Consider the following 19,928-nt stretch of genomic DNA (forward strand, 5'->3'; position numbering starts at 1 on the left):
GCCGGGCGGAAGTGACGTCACCGTGCAGGCCCCGCGTCCTGGAGCCCTGGCAGCGCCCGTGCCGGAGCCGAGGGGGTCTAGGCCGGGTCCGGAGAATGGTGGGAAATGGAGTTAAATCCAGCTGGAGCCGGTTACAGGGGGGGGTCCCCAGTGCTCGGGGGTGGGTCCAGCTCTGCTCTATATCTTTATCGATGAAGGGATTGAATGGACCCTGGAATGGAGCTTCCAGTACCTGAAAGACGTACAGGAAAGCTGGAGAGGGGCTATTCAAAAAGGCGTGTGGTGATAGGGCGAGGGGGAACGGGTACAAACTGGAGAGGGACAGATTTGGACTGGTATGTTAGGAAGAATTTCTTCACCATGAGATTGGTGAGGCACTGGCACAGGTTGCCAAGGGAAGTTGTAGATGCCCCATCCCTGGAGGGGTTCAAGGCCAGGTTGGATGGGGCCTTGGACAGCCTGATCCAGTGGGGTGTCCCTGCCCATGGCAGGGGGGTTGGAACTAGATGATCTTTAAGGTCCCTTCCAACACTAACTATACTATGATTCTATGATTGTAAGTTGACAGATGACACTGAGCTGGGAGAGGAAGGGTCGATCTGCTGGAGGGCAGGGAGGCTCTGCAGAGGAGTCCAAACAGGCTGGATCGATGGGTTGAGACCGACAGTAGGGGGTTCAACAAGGACAAGTTCAGAGTCCTGTGCCTGGGATACAACAACCCTGTGCAGCACTATGGGCTTGGTGAAGAGTGTCTGGAAAGCTGCCTGGCAGAGAAGGAGCTGGGGGTGCCGGTTGACAGCTGGCTAAATGTGAGCCAGCAGTGGCCCAGGTGGCCAAAATGGCCCATGGCATCTTGGCCAGTATCAGGAACAGCATGGGCAGCAGGACCAGGGGAGTGATGATGCCCCTGTACTCAGTATTGGTGAGGCTGCACCTCAAATCCTGTGTTCAGTTTTGGGTCCCTCACTACACAAAGGACATTGAGGTGCTGGGGCATGTCCAGAGAAGAAGCTGATGAAGGGGCTGGAGAGCAGCTGAGAGAACTGGGGTTATTTAGCCTCTAGAAGAGGAGGCTGAGGGAAGACTTTATCACTGTCTACAATTGCCTTAAAGGAGGTTGTAGTGAGGTGAGTGTTGGTCTCTTCTCCCAAGTGATGGGTGATAGGATGAGAGGAAATGGCTGCAAACTGCACCAGCGGAGGTTCAAGTTGGACATGAGGAAAAGTTTCTTTACCGAAAGGGTTCTTGGGAACTGGAACAGGCTGGCCAAGGACATGGTTGAGTTACTGTTCCTGTATTTAAAAGACAGATAGATGAAGTGCTTAGGGATATGATTTAGTAGTGGACAGATATGATTTGGTTTGATGATATCAAATGTCTTTTCCAGCGTAGTGATTCTGTGATGCAATGTTTGTGACCCATGGATGATTTGTATCACACTGTTCTGATATGTGAGGCATTCACTGAATGGGCTGCTCTCTTTTAACACAACACCAGATTCATGCAGCTCAGATTTTAAAGACAACTTTGTATATTATTGGTGATCCAACAGTGAAGGGGGACAGTAGCGCACTGGGCGTGGTCCTGCCCATTCTTTCATGCACATCACATAGTGTAACTGCAGATGCTGAGGTGTGGTAACAAGTTTATGACAATAACAGGTGAAGTGAGAGGGCCTGATCCACAGGCATAAAAAAATATAGGTGACCCATGGATTATTATTGTGTTGTTCTGTGTACAGTTTAATCTGTAACTTCTCACATCACTATTATCAATGGAATTGTGCTGTGCTGTTCTCGGTGCAGAGAGCGTGAGAAGGAGAGTCATTAAGCAGCTATGGCCACAGACTCCGCGTTTTGGGGTGATGTCATTTGCTTATTCCATCATATAAATGCTGGACACCTCACAGTGATGGTTGGAGACCTCACCTAAGAGTAGACACACTGTATAGGCCCTCACAGTTGTCCAGGGACAGCCCCTTAGTCCTTGCTGCGATAAAGAGGCTCCCCACGACTGTAGATCTGGATGATGAGGAGGAGGCAATTTGTGGTGTATCTTAATTACTACACTTATTCCCTTGTAGTAATCATTAGACACACTGCCTTTAAAAGTTGTTACTGCTAACTTGTTGTTGATCACTACTAATAATTTGTTACCTTTCTTGCTGTAATAAGTTGAGTAAAATTTGAGTTCACAGAGTATTTGAGAATTTGGGCTTTTATGCTGATTGTGCTTTGTGCTTAGGACCTTGTGGTAAAACAAACGGGACAAACGGCAGCTGAGCCAGTGATGCAGCACTAGCCCATCATTCCAGGCTTGCTTGGGGCAGGACAGGTCTGTTATTCACCTGGAAACTCACTTCCAGTCAGGCCCTGGAGCTGTGATCATGCAATACCAGCCTATACCAGTGTGTGCTTATCCCTTTTCCCTGTTGGATCACCAATAATGCCTAAAGTTTTCTTTAAAATCTGAGCTGTGTGATTCTGTGTGAATCTGGTATTGTGTTAAGAGAGCAGACCACTCAGTGAACACCTCACAAATCAGAATGCAAAGAGAGACAACATTTAAGGCATTCATAACATAACTCATTTGGGTATTTGGGCTCTGAAATGGGAGTGCTGGGCTGGTTCAGTTCAATGAGAGCTGACAAGACACAACAAGTGAGGATCATACCGAGGCAGTGACAGGAAGGAGGTGACGGGGATAACCTGGGTGATTAAGCAGTCGGGCATCTTGGCTAAGTACTCTGTTTTTCAAGCAATATTTATCCTCTCAACAGGAGAGATGGCATAAGGAGGTTTTGGAGCCGGGTGTGAAGGTGGTGAGGGTGTTGGTGAATTCCCTTCCTTGACATGCTGCCCCAGGCCCGGAACAGGACCTGATTTGCAGCTGAGGCCGGGCTGAGCTGTCAGACATGACACTAGTGATAGCAGGGAGCATCAGCCCTGCAGGCCATAGCAAAACCTACCCCAGCAGCTGTTGTTCCCAGGAATGCACCTGACTGTAAACCGACCATTTGCTGCTTCTGCTACAAGTCTCCGTGGTCTGCAATTCAGACCTGTAGTGATGTATCCGAGAAATGGGATTTTCTTTATGAACCCACAAAAATTAGTAGCAATGAGTGGGGCTAACGAATGGATTCCCAGCTGGGCTGGCAGATCACTGCCATCAAGTCTTGGTGATGGTTTCAGCTTGTACTGACTTCTCAGCACTTTCCAATGAAATGGGAGAAAATCAACAGAAGTGGGGTGGCCTGCAGTGCCGTCTGTGCTGGCTTGAGGGCAAATCAACTCGTGTTGGCTGCGAATACCACAGGTAAGCCAAAGATGCTCAGTTTTGGGCCCCTCAGTACAAGAAAGACATCAAGGTGCCGGAGTTTGTCCAAAGAAGACCAATAAAGCTCGTGAATAGTCTAAGCACAAGTCTTAGGAGGAGCAGCTGATGGAACTGGGGTTGTTTAGCCTAGAGAGGTACTATAGCGCTGCACAGGGTTGTTGTGTCCCAAGCGCAGGACTCTGAATTTGGCCTTGTTGAACCCCCATTGTCGGTCTCATCTCATCGATCCAGCCCGTTCAGACCCCTCTGCAGAGCCTCCCTGCCCTCCAGCAGATCGACCCTTCCTCCCAGCTCAGTGTCATCTGTCAACTTACAATCATAGAATCATAGTATAGTTAGTGTTGGAAGAGACCTTAAAGATAATCTGTTTCCAACCCCCCTGCCATGGGCAGGGACATCCCACTGGATCAGGCTGTCCAAGGCTCCATCCAACCTGGCCTTGAACCCCTCCAGGGACGGGGCAGCTGCACCTTCCCTGGGCAACCCGTGCCAGAGTCTCACCACTCTCATAGTGAAGAAATTCTCCCTTATATCAAGACTAAATCTTCCTTATAAGGATCCACTTACTAAGGGTCCATTCGATCCCCTCACTCAGATCATCGATAAAGATACTGGCCGGTGGCCCCCGCCCCGAGCGCTGAGGACACCCTTAGGAGCGCCCGCCCGCCGCGCCTCGGGCAGTTCATTGGCCGCCGCGCGGGTCCCAGCGCTGCCCGCGCCTCCCGCGCCGCCGCAGCGCCCGCCCCCAGCGCTGCGCTCACTTCCTGCGGCCCCGAGCGGCTGCGCGGCGGGACGCGGGGCTGCGGGGTAGGTGCGCGGGGGGCCGGCTTCGCACCGGGGCCTCGCGGGGCGGGGGCGATGGGGGAGGTGGCTGCCTTTCTTCTGTGTCAGCCTGGCTTTGGAAACCTGCGTGACGGTGCCTCGAGTTCTTGCTCAGATTGCGGTTGTTCCAAGGTACCAGGGCTGTTTTTTTTCCTCTTAGCCTGCAGCTTCTCAGAAGTGCCGGCTAGGATGTTACGGGTATAAACTGGAGAGGGACAGATTTAGACTGGACATTAGGAAGAATTTCTTCACCATGAGAGTGTTGAGGCACTGGCACAGGTTGCCCAGGGAAGTTGTAGATGCCCCATCCCTGGAGAGGTTCAAGGCCAGGTTGGATGGGGCCTTGGGCAGCCTGAGCCAGTGGGATGTCCCTGCCCGTGGCAGGGGGGTTGGAACTAGATGATCTTTAAGGTCCCTTCCAACCCAAACTGTTTTATGCTTCTATGATTCTGTCAGGGTTTGCACCGTGGTTTCTGGTACCCTGTGGGTGTAAGAGATGATAAATGCCTTCTGTTTCAGGGTCACTAAATGCATACCCTTATCAGTAGAGCATTAGCAGGCCCAGCAAGCTTGAGGCAGGGTTGTGTGATGGGTGTTTGCCTCTTTGAGCCCTGGGGTCTTCCAAAAGGACCATCCAAAGGACCATCCAAAGCCTTAGGATGGTGTTCCCTAAGGCTGGTCTGTGGCCAAAGACAGGCTTTTGGGCAAAGTTAGGTGAAGTGATGCCTGTGTTTTGAGATGTAAGCAGACTTGAGAAGAAATGCTTCCTGTCTTGGAAAAAAACCAAACCCACAACTTGGACATCATTTGTATAGATTTTGATCACTGTTATTGGTTGCCTCAGCTGCACTTAGAAGCTAATTCCAGTGGGGAAATTTGGCATGTAGATGTCTCAGTGTGATTTATGATTATGGCCAAGGAAGGTCACATTCTGTATGTGCCTTCCCCATCAAACAGTGTGCAGATTTAAGTCTATACCAGTTCGTTTCCCAGAACTGTGCTGTTGACAGCTGACAGCTCTCTGTTATCTGTGCCACCAGCAGTGCCTGGATGCTGCCAGGCTGGGGTACTTGGAGCATGGAGGCTGAGTATCCTCATTCAGTGCTTCCCTTGGGATGTCCAAACCTGAAAGTAGTGAGGAGGCCTGTGTGCTTGTCTCTCTTGCATCTGCCTGAGGACAGCTGGCACGGAATGGAAGTACATCCTAACCTGCATGGCATGTGGGAGGAGGCATGGCTGAAGTCTGAGAGATGCTGTCTTCAGGCAGAATGTCTCCTCAGCTCACCCTGGAGTGCTGACAGTCCTTACCCTGCCTCCAGATGTACCGTTATGCGCAGGAGCACATGATGACGGGTTCCTCATTCTTTTGCTGTCTTATAGTGTAAAGCTTTTGCAGCTTTTCAGGTGAAGGGAAAGAAGGAGCCAAAGATGTCCTGTTACCTTCTCCTGGACAAGATGTCTGTAGCGATGAGCAGTATAGGGTTAAAGGGACATGTAAATAAGCTAAATTTGAGAGGTGGTTCTTTTTTTTTTTAAAGAAATAATATCTGTAGGAAAGAAATCAACATTATTTGAGCAATTTCAATGATGAGAGGTGACCATTAAAAGAAAACTAGATGCATGTGCCAGGCCAAGAAGTTCTAATTTTAAAATTACCCATGCAGCCTTAATTTTATCTTCAGACTACTGTTCACTTTAAGAAGCAATAAATAACCTCACAATTAAAGACTTTTAAAAAGTATTACATTATACCTTTTCCCCTGTGGGTGCAGATCCTATAAGCTCTGTGTCCTATCTTGTATATGACAAATCCTATCTGTGACAGTTGCTTATGGAAGATGATGCAACAAATGCTCATGCAAAATTAAGCAGGTGGATCTCAATTTCCATTTATTGTAGACCTCTTTTATTGCTCTGTGAAATATTTAGCTGTAATTTGCTTTCATTTTAAGGTAAGAGTCCTGTTATGAAGGTGAAATAAAAATCTAAAATTGGTTGGCATGCTTACCTGCTTATGTAGTTCATTTAAACTGCCTTCAGAGGCCTGTGTTGTAGTATATTTAACCATCATGAGTATAAGCAGTATGAGCTTGTTCTCTTAGTAGCCCTGCTGAAATCGATTAGACTGTCTGGTGGAGGAAACTAAAGATAGCAAAATCTTTTTCTGTAGTTCTGCTTAACCAGCAGGCTGAATGTTGGAGGGATTTTAGGTAGCACTGCAGCATTTGCACTGCTGATGGATGGCTTGTACCACACCATTTCTGTGTTCTCTCTTCCTTCTTTGTGGTGGATTCCGTTTTATCTTGTTTTAGTTAGTTTTCATGAAGGTTGTTTTCAGTTTGTTTTTATGGTCACATAATGTTAGGTGTATCTCTCTTGGAATTTCTCAGAGCCTCACTGGTGGTGAGGTATTTAAAAGCATAGAACTTCTGGCAGCTTTATTACTGTCTTAAAAGCTTGTCCCCGAGGCAACGCATGCTCTTCCCCCTACCCCAGCCCCCGTTTCATTACCTTCAGTTACTCACAATAACTAAATTGTCTCCAGTCTTGTATTATTTTGAAAGCTCCCTGGTTTTAGAGGTAAATATTTTGGAAATGCTGGTGTCAGTTGAGCACTTTAGTCCCACTGATTTTTGTGGTGCTTTTTTTTTTTAATTATTTTTTTTAAAATTTTTTTTTTAATTATATTTTTATTTTTCCTATGGAACATAGACCTCTCTGGAGCCAGACTTTCAAAGGTAATACAGTACCTAAAAATGCAAGCATCAGCTGGGATTTTCCAGAGCTCGAATGTAGCAAGGTATTTGTCTTCTGCTAATTTTAGCAGATTGAAAATCCCTGAAGTTATCCCAGATAAATACTATCTGCTTCTGCAGGTTCCTAAATGCCTTTGAAGTAAAGTTCTGTAATCAAAAGCCACTCATGAGCCTGGTTCTGAGGTGACATTTAATTTACCTTTGCCTAATTTCCCAGAAATGTTCTTCTAAAATGTAGATATGGTGCACTATTTGCTTACATAAACGAACAGCCCATACTGTAAACATGGTTGCTACCAATGCAGCCCTAGCTGGAAGTGATCTGCAAAGGCAGAGATAATGCTTCTCTTGATCCCTGTGTGGTAGTGAACAGGATTTATTATCATAAGAAGCTAATAAGACATTAACAAAAGTAGCTGTGCCTTGATTCATATTATCACTGCTCTGCATTATTCTAGGGATGTTCATCCAGGCTTTAGATGTGATTTATAAACTGTAATTAAATAAGCCTCTCCGAACCCCTTGTTGGAAATGTAGGGTTAGTTCTGAAAACTTGAATTAACTGAGCACTGATTGAATAAAGCTTAATATGGGATAAGTCTTCTATTTTGCAGAAGATATAGCTTTAAATATTGTATCAATTGTAGTTGGTAAAGGAAACATGAGAAATAACTCAAGGTGATTCAACAAGACCATGGAAGAGAGCCCTTGGGAGCTGACTCTGTACAAGAAGATGTGCTCGAGTTGATTCCCACTCTTCTGATTTTGTTGGCTTAATTGAGAAAAGTTAACTATAGAATATCTTTCCTTTGGAAAGTCTTTGTGAGTATTTGAGGGGTAGGCGTGTGTGTGCGCATATGTATTTTATATCTACCTATATGAAGTAAGTCTGCTTTTAAATATTTGGGTTATTTTCTTTTTAAGTCATCAGGGGCAGTAATATTTGTAAAACTTTTTAGGCTGCCGAAGAGGATGTGGCTAACGGTTGTATCTGTCCCATTAACATAGCTGTGTGTGTTTTATGTCATACCTTGTCGTCACAGAGCAGTGGGACCTGCGTGCTGTTGGTCAGGTACTATGGATGGTTAGGAATCTTCACCTGTCTAGGAGGGTGCCATGAGTACTAACAACTAGATTTTGGTCTTCAATCCACTTCTTATATAGATATTTTTCAAACTGGCTGTGGTTGTGCAGGATGCTTCTGTTCCTGTAGAGTAAGTTTCATAAACTGGCTGTATTGTGCTTGGCATTGTGAAAAGGCAGTAAGTAGAGACAGTGGAGTTACAGAAGGTGTCCTCTGGATCGTTGATGTTCCAGTTAGCGCTGCTTATTTCAGCATTTGTGTCTCTCTGGTCTAGATCTGAAGAAGAATCCTGATCCTTCAGAAGTAGCATGCCCACAGTCTTCCTGGCCAATGATTCTTCTACAGCAAGCAGGACTTCTTCCTCATCCTGAGAAGCCTTCATCTTTTCCTATGTCAGTGGCTACAAGGCCGAGAGCCAGCTCACCACTGTCCCCACCGAAATCTCATGGACTGGGGCCTTCCTTTCATCCCACACAAGAAGAAGAGCTTGCAAAGGTCGTGGAGCAGGACCCTATGCTGGAGGAACTGTGTAAGCCTCTGTGCTGTAAGCTTTGCAATGTCACTCTGAATTCAGCCCAGCAAGCCCAGGCTCATTACCAGGTAAGGAGAGTAGCAGGAGGCACAGCATCTGCTGCATCTGCAGTTTGTGCAGACATACCTGTGTTGGGGGTGTTGTGTGGTAGCACAGGGCTAAGTGTGGGCTAATGCACGAGGACTTAGCTTCTCAAGAGGGTTTTGAGTGCTGTGTTGAGGTGGCTGCACACCAGCAGCAGGATTTGAGTTAGCTCATCTGCAGATACTTCTCTACCATCTAATGGACTGAAACTGCGTTGTAGACATGTCTTCCCCCTGGTTGTCCAGACACGCTGCAGTGCTTTAATTTAAGGTGTCGTCACTGGAGCATTTTGCAAAAACTTAGTCCATGTGGACAGAGGAGTAGTGGCAAGATGTCATGTGTGAAAAAGCAGACACTTGTGATTTTTCCTTTATTTTATGCAACCTATTTCTCACTTCAATGTTATTCCAATAAAGTTGAACTTCTGATTCCACAGACATGATTTTGTAAGGCCCAGACAGATGTTTTCTGCTAGATCCAGCTGTGCTATTAAGAAAGGGGGCTGCTGCCATATGCTTCTCACTGCCTCCTTCTGAGGTCATGTACCCCACTGATCTGGTGGGACTGTTTCTGTAAACCCTCTCTCATTAGCTGGGTCAGCTCAGATCAGACTGTTCAAGCTGATCTGGTTAACGTACCTGAAATGGGTTAGGGGCTATTTACTTGTGCTTCTTTGCTGAAGATCGAATATGATCTGACTGGTGCTATATTTTTGTGAGATGTGGTGATAGTGACTTTCTCCACCAGTAAATCCAAAAGCATAGCTGCCTGTATGCTCAGGGCACCAGACACAGATCTCAGATTTGCTGTTGGCCCTAAAAAAGTGGTAATATGCCAGTAAAGGGGCAGGTTGAACTAGTGTTACGCTTTAACATCTGATTTTTGCAGTACTTCTGCTGTGAGGGGACAAAACTGCATTTAGAGTACATAACTTGCATTTATGTATATGTCTTAACTATATATCCACTGCGCATGTACGTACTGTTGTGTAGCTTTACCAGATTTACAAAACACCAAAAGGAACTATAGTATATGTTTTTCCAAGAGAAAATAAAATATGAAGCAGAGCGTTTTAGATTCAATCTCATGTTTTAACTCATGAAAAGAAGTGTGTGTGTGTGTGTGTGTGTGTGTGTTCAGGCTTATCAAAAAGCTACGCAAATCAGTTAACGTTACATGTTTAAAATACAAAATACTAGTTTAAAGTGAATTGGAAACAGCTTGAGGAACCAATTGTAGCCTTACTGCTTTGAGAAAATCAATTGAAGATGGAGCCCAGCCGTGTTAGGTGATGAGCATTTTGTAGAAAAGGGGGGATGCCAGCAACTCTCAAGTTTAGAGCTGTTATTTTCTCAATGACAGCTCCTTTACCAGAGGTACCATCTTCATGGCTGCTTTCTCATTTCAGTCTTTGTTTCCTTTTTTCTTTCAATTTAAGATACTATTTTAGGGCAGCGATTAATCTGGGTTCTCTTTCCAGGGTAAAAACCACAATAAAAAACTCCGAAATTACTATGCTGCTAATAGCTGCCCGGCACCTGCCAGAATGAGTAATTCGGTTGAGCCTGCCCCACCTCAGGTTGTCTCCCTTCCAACTCAGGTAAGGCATGGGAAGCTGACTGAGAGCATTCTGCTTACCTTCCACGTAACCCCTAGTAGGGATAACTGTATCTCATGCTTTGAGGATTACTGCAGGAGTTGGGAAAGAAATTTCCTAGTGATGGCATGGGATGGTGGAAATGGCCCGTTGTGAGCTGCTTGCTTTCCTTGGAAGATGCAGACATTGATCTGCTTTTGCAGCAGAATATTGGACTTGGAATGTTCTATTTCTGCATGGCAAATACTTTGATTCCTAGCTAAGTCTGATGTGCTGCTGATTTTGATTGTTTAAGGGCAGGTATAAAACAGTGTTGTTGGAGCTGAATTTGAACACCGGGGTTTGGCATCCGCTCTGCACAGTCATCTCTGTTGTGTGTGGGAAGCCTACATGGAAAAATTGCTTAGGTGCTCCTGCACCCATTGCCCAGGGCTGTTATCCAGTTCCTCTTTGTTGCTCCTTTTGCAATGCTCGTTCTTGTTTGTAGAGTGAATGGGTGGGTACCTCCACGATCTAGATGAGTTCTATCTCAGGCACACTAGAGGCAAAAGAGGTGATTATTGCTTTCTCCTTCATCACTTCTGATTGTCACGGGATTTAACAGCTAGCCTGGCTCTTTCATGTGATTGTGCAGGGAACCACAGCTGGGCTGCAGGGCTCGAAGTCGTGCCTATTATTTCAAAAAGCATAAGCCTCTGTCTATAGAAAAGCAGAGAGCATTTGCTATAAGTGGCAGATTGTTATTCAAGCTGTTGGAGCCACCAGAGGAGACTCAGTCCTGTGTGGCTTTGCAGCTCACAGAACTAAATTGAGAGTCCATGGGATCCAGTCCTAGGTGGTGGGATGTGGGTGCTGTATCTGCTACAGTATCTGATGCATTTTTTTAACGGAGGAAATGTTCCATGGCCATAAAAAGACCACTCTGGAACCATGTGAGGATTCATGTTGTAACATAGAAATCAGAATAGTGTGCATGTGTCTAAGCTTGAACAGTATCAAAGGAGACTTGAAAAAGCCTGGACTTGGCAAGTGCTGCAGTGACATGGCTGTATGAATTGCTGCTGCTCTGTTTGCAAAGCACTTTTCTCTGGTTGGTACACACTGAGGAGACATGGTTGCTACTCCAGTCAGCGTGTGGTCTGACTAAACAAGCAAGGTATCTTTCATGTGGCAGGAGGTACTCATGTGAGGCTGAGTACTTCTTCTCAAGACTTGATCCAGGTGTCTTCCTATCTGAAGGCTAAGGATCAGAGGTTTGGTAGCTCTGCTATTTTTTTTTTTATCTCAGAGAGCTGTGTAGAGACAGGGTATAGTGGAGAGATTAGGTACACTGTAAATAGGAGAGAGGATCCTCTTTGCCTTTCAGTGGGTCTTGCTCAGTGTGAAAGTCGCTGTTCATCAGCTCCCGGCAGTCAAGAGTAAAGGAGTTAAATCATTGCTGTGAAGTAAATGAAGCTCTGCAGCTAGAGGTACAGGGGGTTTATTTAGATTGCTTTCCTTTCCTTCTGAGGGTAGGGATTTGCCTAGATCTCAAAGAACATGCAGATTCTCCTGGAGGCTGAGGCAGGGAAAATGAAGGTCTTGTAAGAAGAGTTTGTGGAGTGCTTGAGGGTCCTAATCCATATGCTCTTATTTCAGCTCTCTTGTTGCCTGATGAAGATAATACTGGTCTCCATTTTTGTGATAAAAATATTACAACAATTTAACCTTCTTGTGTTTCACATGCTGTCTCTCCCTTTGCTGATAGATGGGATCCAGTAAACCAGGTGGCCGAGTGATCTTGGCCACAGAGAATGATTACTGCAAGCTTTGTGATGCCTCATTTAGTTCTCCGGCTGTGGCACAGGCTCACTACCAAGGGAAAAATCATGCCAAACGGCTGCGTCTTGCAGAAGCACAGAATAACTCATTCTCGTAGGTATTGTTCAACTTCACGCTCAGGCTGAAAGCATGTGGCAATGTCTCTGGCTGTCTTTTTTTCTCAGAAAACTCTGAATTGCAGCTGTTAATATTTGTTTAATCTTCAGGGATGCGTCAGAACTAGGCAAACGGAGGGCAAGGAAAGAAGGGAATGAATATAAGATGATGCAGAACAGAAGAAATATGTATACAGTTCAAAACAACACAGGTAAATGGGAGCTTGCATCTGTTCTATAGTTGGAATAATAACAAATAATAAACAGACTTGTTTTTCTTCTCTTGCTGAGGTCTGTTTTAGCGGAGACAGGTTGTGAAAGGAGCTAGTCCTAGCTCTGCTGATCCTCCATGTCTGCATGTTTTTTCCCAGCTACTGAAGTTGCTTTGTTTTATCAGCCTTCTTGTTAGTTTGGTTTCTGAGTTTGTAACTTAATTTACCATCTGCCTGTCTCTAAGGCCGCTTTAAGTGGTGACAATTTTCCTGCTTTATTTTCTTGGCGAGTAGCCAGGTGCTTTGACTCCTACTGTAGCACATCAGCCTGTATTTGCACTCTTACAACCAGAATGAGAGAGCATGTTAACCCCCCTCTAAGACCATCTGTTCCTAGAGTTGAGTCTGTCCTCAGGTGTTGGATACTACTTTTGCCTCTTTACAGTGATTTAAAATATGTTTTATGGTGTCCAGCCCAGCATTTGTTTGGTTTTTTTTTTTTTCATTTTGAGTCGTGTTATAAGCACGTTAGCTGAAACCATGATTCCTGGTGAAGCTTGGTTTAAACCACTGTCATATGGAAAGGATAAATCTTTTTTTTTCTATTAAATATCACTTTGTGATAATTTTAAACTGAGACAGCTTATTCTAATCAAAATACTGTTCTGATTCTGGAATTGGAGGGTTAAGGGGGGGAAAAAAAAAAGACTTGTCTCATATTTAAACGATCAGATTCCTAGTTTTCAAAGCCCTATTAATTCTTTAGAAGACTGGAGTGCTAAGCCCGCTCTACTGCTTTGGAAAATAACAAGTATAGCTGCACTGTGTGCTGTACTCCTGTAAATCTGGACTTCATTGCAGAAGTTGTGGGAAAATAAGTTTCAAACTCTGATCAGTTAAAAAGCTAATCTTTGCCTTCTTTTTAAACATTTGTTGGACTTATGTTGTCACTGAGCTGCCTCAAGGTTTTCTTCCTTACAGATAAAACGGGCTTTTCTGTTGTCTCCTCAGGTCCCTACTTCAATCCCCGCTCACGCCAGAGGATTCCTCGGGATCTGGCAATGTGTGTCACCCCCAGTGGTCAGTTCTACTGTTCCATGTGCAACGCTGGGGCTAGTGAGGAGATGGAGTTCAGACAACACTTAGAAAGCAAACAACATAAAAGCAAGGTGTCCGAGCAGCGGTATAGAAATGAGATGGAGAACCTAGGCTATGTACAATGATGCTCCACCCTTGGTAGTAGTTTGCAAATAGAGCTGCTTCTCTCTCGCCTGCTGTTTGCCACGTGCCCTGCTTTGTGCTCCATTTGATAGGAGTATGCTCTCGAGCTATACATGTAACACCTGCAAACTTAACGGTATGGTTAGATTTTTTTTCAATCATAGTTGGCAGGATGATGCTATGCAGGACATGAAGTGTTTTTGATGTTTGTTTGCTAATTAACTAAAGCTTTTCATTGTATTGAGCGGCAGGGAGGACTGTGTCTTCTCCTCGGCCTTGTGCATGAATATGCAAAGCCCAAGAAGTGCTGGGAACTTCTGTGGTTCTACCACACAGGTGCACCATGTGCGAAGTCCACTCCCCTCTTTGCACACCTTTCCAGAATGCCTCCCTGCAGCAGACTGAATCTCTGGACAGCTTGTAAAGGAGGCACAGGAATGAGGCCTGTAAATGTGTGAATTGGATGGTGTACTTGTCCACAAATTGCTGCTTGTGGCCCCCATTACAGCCCAGAGTAAGTTCTTTCCACGTCCTTCTAGAAATGTTGTGCATACATCTCCTCCTTGGAGGGTCTTGCCTCTTACTGCTTCCTCTGTGATGCAGTGTCATTCAGAAATACTTTCTTCTACCAGTTAACAATGAACAAAGATTCTCAGTGTTGTTGGCTGGGCATCTTAGTGCACCATGGGTGTAGCTTGTCTCCCTGAAGAAAGCCCGTGGGAGTCTTGGTGGCTTAATGAAGTGAATCGGAAAGCAAACCTGATCAGATACATGAGATGTGCTCTGCTCTGATTCTGCCTTAGCCTGAATAGGTTGGAAGGAGCTGTCAGCTGTAATTTCTTTGCATACTGATGTAGAAGGGAGTAAGCGTTGGTCTCTGGCCTGCACCTCTGTTGCTTTCAGAGGGCAGGGCTGCCTGGACCTTTGGGAACAGGTATTGATATGTCCCACTTCATGCCATTCCCTGGACAAAGCCCAGAGGGTGTTATAGAGGAGAGTCGAACTATTCCATTTGACTAGAGCTACTGATATTGGATGAATTTTGTCCCCTCTTTCTTTTCCCATCTCGGAATGGGTTTTAGTTGCATTCCTTGATGTCAACTTCACTGTTTTAGGGACCATCAAAAAGCCAAAATTAGGTAGGATGTAAATGTCAGGGGTGATGATTATTTGAGTAACAGCTTTTTGGCTACGCAGAAGTATTCATGAAACTTGTTAAGCAACTTTGTTAAGTGTAGACAAACCCAAAGGGTGTGTATCTGTTTTGATTTTCCTTAGCAAAAGTAGAAAGACCAGAATTAGATTTATTGATGTTTATTTTTCTGCTCATTTGCGTAGATATGAGGAGCTGTGATTGGAATCCAGTTCACACTGTTTCTAAATCATTGGCTCCTGTGGCAAGTGCAGCATGTGGGCAACCCCCGCTGGACCTGATTCACCACTGCGCTGCTACGGCTGTACACTGGTATAGCTTCCTTGACTTCAGTGGCAGGTGCAGAGAAGGGGCAAAGAGAGCATCACGGCCTGTCTCTCACACCTCTGTAGGCAGTAGTTTGAATTAGATGCAGCTCAATTGGTGTCAGTAGCATTTTACCAGGGATAAATTTTACCTAGTGCATAATGTTGAAGGCAATTCCCCTCTTCTCCTTTTTTTTGCCATTCTGATCCTGCCTCTCACATTCCAGAAGGACTTCCTGCTTGCCTTAAAAAATGAAAAATGGGTAAATAACAAAAAAGTCTGGATAGTTTTTATTCATCTTTCTAGTCCAACTCAAAAGGTTTGTTGTACTTGGCTGCTTATCAGAAATAGAGTATTGTTATCTTTAGCTACCTGAGCATCAGGTAGCCATACAACCTTAACGCAGCTTTCCTAAATCTAGGCAAAGTGAGCTTTTGCACGGTAGTTGAAAGCAACCCCTACATCATTCCGTGCTGATCCTTGCACTGCAGATACAGGCAGAACAAGGAACATCCTCTTGAATGGGATTCCCTCCTCTCCTTTGTTCAAAGCCCAATTAAATAGGGGTTGTGTAGTGGAGCACATTAGAAGGTCGGACAGGTGCCCAGGTTGCAAAGCACTAATAGAGCAGTTTTTACAGCCTGTAAGTCTGTTTCTTTTGTACTTTCCAGACCCTGGTTCACCCTCTGTGTAGCCTTGAAGTACATTCCCCTTACAAAAATCTCTTGTCAGCCTTTTCCCCTCATCTTTTGCAGTCAAAGAAGGGCTTTGGTTTTCTCTTTGTGTTCTGTATTTTGTGTTGCTGGTCTAACACCACTGTGCAGGGCCGGAGGGAGTTGGTTGAACCTTACTACAATGTTCTTTGCCAGAGTAGTCCCTGCATTATGGTTAAACATCCCTCTTTCTCTGAATTAAAGTGTGGCATTTCCCACAGGCAGCAGTTTTTAGCAGAAAAACAACACTTTGTGAAATACAAACTGAAGGAGCTGTAAGTACTGGTAGTGTCTAGCTTATTGTTAGCTCCAAGAAGGCATTTTTTTCTGCTTTCATGTGTCCAAAAAGTCAGCTGTTCACCACTTTGCTTTGATTGCTGCTCCTGTCCCAGTGATCTGCTGCTCATTTGGCATTTCCAGTGCCTGTTGGAGGTGTCAGAACTCAGTTTGCTCCATGTGCTGTTACCTGCTGGTGCACACGTGCCACAGCACACTGATGTGCTAGTGTGTTTGGGAGGCTGTGCGAGGGAGGTGCAGGCGGCTGTTCTGCAGGCTCCTCTCTGCATAGAGCAGCTGGTTTTGAGGAATGGCTTGAGTCTGCCCTCAACAGGGAAGCCTGTATTTGCTTTGTTCTTTTCAAGGGAGTGCAGCAAGTGAATTGGCATCTTCCCGAGAATTTCAAAGTGGTAGTATAGCAGGTATAAAGCAGATAGTGGGACTCAAGTGACAAGAGTAGGACAGGTTTCCTACATAGGTAGGAAGATATTTCTTGCTGGGAGAAGCAGCTGAGCTTCGCTTTGTCCTAGTACTCTACTGTGGCCCTTCCTTACAAATGACCAAAGCTTTCCTCTCCCTCTTCAGCGTTGCTTAATGGTTTGTGATCTTCCCACTCTGTCCCCAACACAGAAAACCATTGACTGCAAAGAGAAAACACCCCGCCTCACTAATATCACTGGGGATCAGGCTGATCCAAACTCATACTTGTCAGCATGAGAAATTGGGTGGACCCCGATTTATATTTTTTTTTAGTGAAAGCTGTTCTCCGAATCAGTGTTCAAAACGTATATTGAGAATGCGTCCTGGCCGATCTCTATTTGACATAGGTGGGCTGGGGAGAATATGGCACAACTGCAGTACTGTTTTCCAGACCCAATGAATCTTTTCCTCATGTTAAACAAAGTACCAGACCCAAGAAACAGGGCTTCTGTGAAGCTGTCACATTGGCCAGTAGGTTAATGACCTTTGCTGCTAGAAACAAAATATAAATCAATGTGTTCATATTTATTTTACTGTGCTGACCACTAGTTAATTTGTTAATATTTAAGGCATTATTATGTAGGTTGTTTTTGTTTAAATAAAAAACTCTACATCGCACTTTTCTTTTGGATCAGAGCAGGTATTTATTGTATTTGTGAAAATGTTTTCCCTTCCACATATGTACTGTCTTCTTTACCCTCATACAACCTTTCCCCCCTTCCGCCCCCCAAAACAACAAAACCCACCCCAAAACAAAAACAAAAAAACACAAATTCAACCAGTGGATCTTCTGTTTTTCTTGTCATGCCAAACAAAATGGGGATTTCCTTGCAATTCAGTCTTAGATGTCTATTTCTATTTTTTTTTCCCTCCAATGCTTCTTTTGGTAACTTGGAATGATATTTTCAAACGCACATGGAATTCATACTACATTTAAGCATTTCTTTTAAGGCAAGGAAGTAAAGTATGTGAAATCCGTGTATTTATGAGGAGTACGAAAGTGATACTATTTTGTTTGTATTAAGCATTAGCTGTTACTTTGCATTCTGCACTGAGTGAATGTGTTATGATCTTGCCTAACATTGGTTTATTTTTGACTTTTTGCTTCATGTACATCAAAAGAAACCCTGAAAACTTCTGTGGAGTTGCTTAGGATGGTCTTCAATGAAACAAAATGCAGATTTTTTTCTGTAAAGCTGCTTGTCTTTTTTCCTTTTCGAGGTGCCCATTATAGGGCATTAGAAGGGAAAGCTATTGCCATAAGCACGGATTCATATTTTAGCTTACTAATGCATGGTGTCCTTTTCCTATGTTACTTAAGTAATAGTCTCGCTGTAACCAATGGGAGTCTTGCCCAGGTCAGGAGTAAATGAAATACCCTAGCTAAATATATGATGTTGGCTAGGGCTGGGCAAGGTACATTGCTAAGATTTGTCTTTTACTTATGTTTGGCTTACAGTACTCTTAATGTTTTGCTTTTTGAGTAATTTGCATCTGGTTCTGTAAGGATTTGGTCCTGCTCCAGCTAAAACAATTTGAAGTATGTTGACTTTAGTTGAGTAGGAACAGGCCTTGAAACCCTTCAGGAATTTCATACTGCTGAATTTTTCTCATGTATTTGTGTTTTGGTTTGTGCTTGTTTGGTTATTTTTTCTTTGAGTTTTACAACTATTGATACAAGGATGCTCTGGATGAGATGGGCATCTGTGGCTGATTATGGAAAAACAAAAGCCACGGTTGCCAAAAGATTAACAGAAAATGGAGAAAAATGGAGCTGGTTTCCTTGAAATTAGTGGCTAAGCTCCTATTGTTTTGAGGTGGGCTGGCTTGTTTGCCTTCTGCATAAAGGTGGAAGTGAAAATAAAATCCACTTTCAAATATCTGTGGTCAAACCGTAGTTCTGAGAATCTCTCCTTTCAAAAAATGTATCACAACTAGAATTGTATATTTTTGTCTGAAGTATCTGTAGGAAAAGGCAAGACTGTGTTTTTTTTAAAAATATCTGGTTTTCAGTCCGTGTTTTGCAGGGGAAAAATTACACGATTTAATTTCCTTCTGCATCTGTCCAGCAACGTAATTTATAAGTACTTTGAATGTATTTCATCGAGAGCCTTCTTGTCAGGTTGAGTTTGTACATTTGTCCTTGTTTTCTTTATATTGTATTGACCCCCATGAGGGAGTAGTTGATGAAAATGATTTTTTTTCTTGTTTTCTTCTTCGGTATATAATAAATCATCTTGCTCTTACCATTGTACAGCCTTAGTGTTTGGTATTGCTATTGCTCATGATATGGCTGGACTATGCATGACTGAATTGATTTTAGCCTAGCTTTGAATATGATTACATGTCTTATACTCCTGATAAAGCAGTATAATCCAGAGTAGAATTTGTAACTCGGGAGGGTGTGGGGGGGTGGGTGTCAGTTTACTTACAACTATTGCTGAAAGCCAGCCGAATTCTCCCTCTGGCCTCAGGAGGGGCTGAGAGTGCTCAGCATCTAACAGGGTGGGAACCAGAAGATACGGGAAGAGCTTTGTTTGGCTGTACTTTCCCCTCCAGTGGACATCACAAGCTGTAGAACAGCCCCAGGCTAACCACGGACTGACTTTCAACTCTAACTGTAGAAAGGTGGGGACAAGCTGAGCCTGATACTTAGATTTGCACATTTTTTTACCTTTGTGCTCTTTTCCCTCTTTCACTGCTTGAGGGCTCCAAAAGAGCATATGCTTATGCAGCATGAATGACTTTCCAAACAGAAAGGACGTTCTGAACTGGAGCCTTGAAGCTGAGAAAACCTGGAGTTTGCTGGCCTCAACTGGAGTAAGGGAAAAATGTCCTTCCTTCCTGCTGCAGCCATGCTGTTGAGGCAGTGAACTGTTGACCTCAAGGGCAGTAACTAGGTGGCACACGTAAGACATTCAGGGAGTGTATTTGCTGCTGAAGCAGAGCTCTACGAGCTGAGACTGCTGTCCCCAGTCCTCTTAATAAAAGCATTGGACCATTACAAGGAATAGTGACACCGTGGTGAAATTATCCTAATTTGCCATTTTGTTGGGCTGGGAGCTGCCTAAGTGCTTAGGTGACTTTTATGCTAAAAATGAAATGCAGGAGTAAATGTGTTCTCATTTATAGTAAATAGAGTCATAAAGACCAGTAAGTGGAGCTTAATGTTAGATCTGACCCCAGCCCTTCGTGTCTTATGTCCAAGCAGGCTGAGTTCCTTTCAGTCGTTCTAGGAACTAGGGGAGCAAACCTCTACAGAGCAATCTGTCCCCATTAACAGGTGCTAAAGCACTGCCTTGCATATGGTAATTCTATTCTGTGTTGGTTCTGTTTGGTACAGACGAACCATAGTGACATGCAGAGATACCTGGGCAGCCTAATTCAGAGTTACAGGCTTTTGTTAAATTCGGCAGCAAATACAATAATGCACAAGTGGA

At 44.3% G+C, this 19,928-nt stretch overlaps 1 protein-coding gene across 3 annotated transcripts; it reads left to right on the forward strand.

Annotated features, from left to right (window-relative positions):
• Nucleotides 1-11: 11 nt before the first annotated feature.
• ZMAT3 (zinc finger matrin-type 3) lies at nt 12-18,236 on the forward strand. Of its 3 annotated transcripts, none has more exons than XM_054074760.1 (6): nt 12-98; nt 8,273-8,598; nt 10,095-10,214; nt 11,959-12,125; nt 12,239-12,339; nt 13,351-18,236. In XM_054074760.1, exons 2-6 carry the CDS (start codon nt 8,329-8,331, stop codon nt 13,560-13,562), a joined length of 870 nt encoding a protein of 289 aa, XP_053930735.1. In that variant the 5' UTR covers nt 12-98; nt 8,273-8,328; the 3' UTR covers nt 13,563-18,236. The 3 variants fall into 3 exon arrangements, with proteins under 3 accessions (XP_053930735.1, XP_053930732.1, XP_053930734.1); XM_054074757.1 differs by lacking the exon at nt 12-98 and adding an exon at nt 4,047-4,143; XM_054074759.1 differs by lacking the exon at nt 12-98 and adding an exon at nt 4,184-4,290.
• Nucleotides 18,237-19,928: the final 1,692 nt, after the last annotated feature.

The sequence above is a fragment of the Cuculus canorus genome, chromosome 9, assembly GCF_017976375.1.
Source record: "Cuculus canorus isolate bCucCan1 chromosome 9, bCucCan1.pri, whole genome shotgun sequence".
In the NCBI taxonomy this organism is placed as follows: domain Eukaryota; kingdom Metazoa; phylum Chordata; class Aves; order Cuculiformes; family Cuculidae; genus Cuculus; species Cuculus canorus.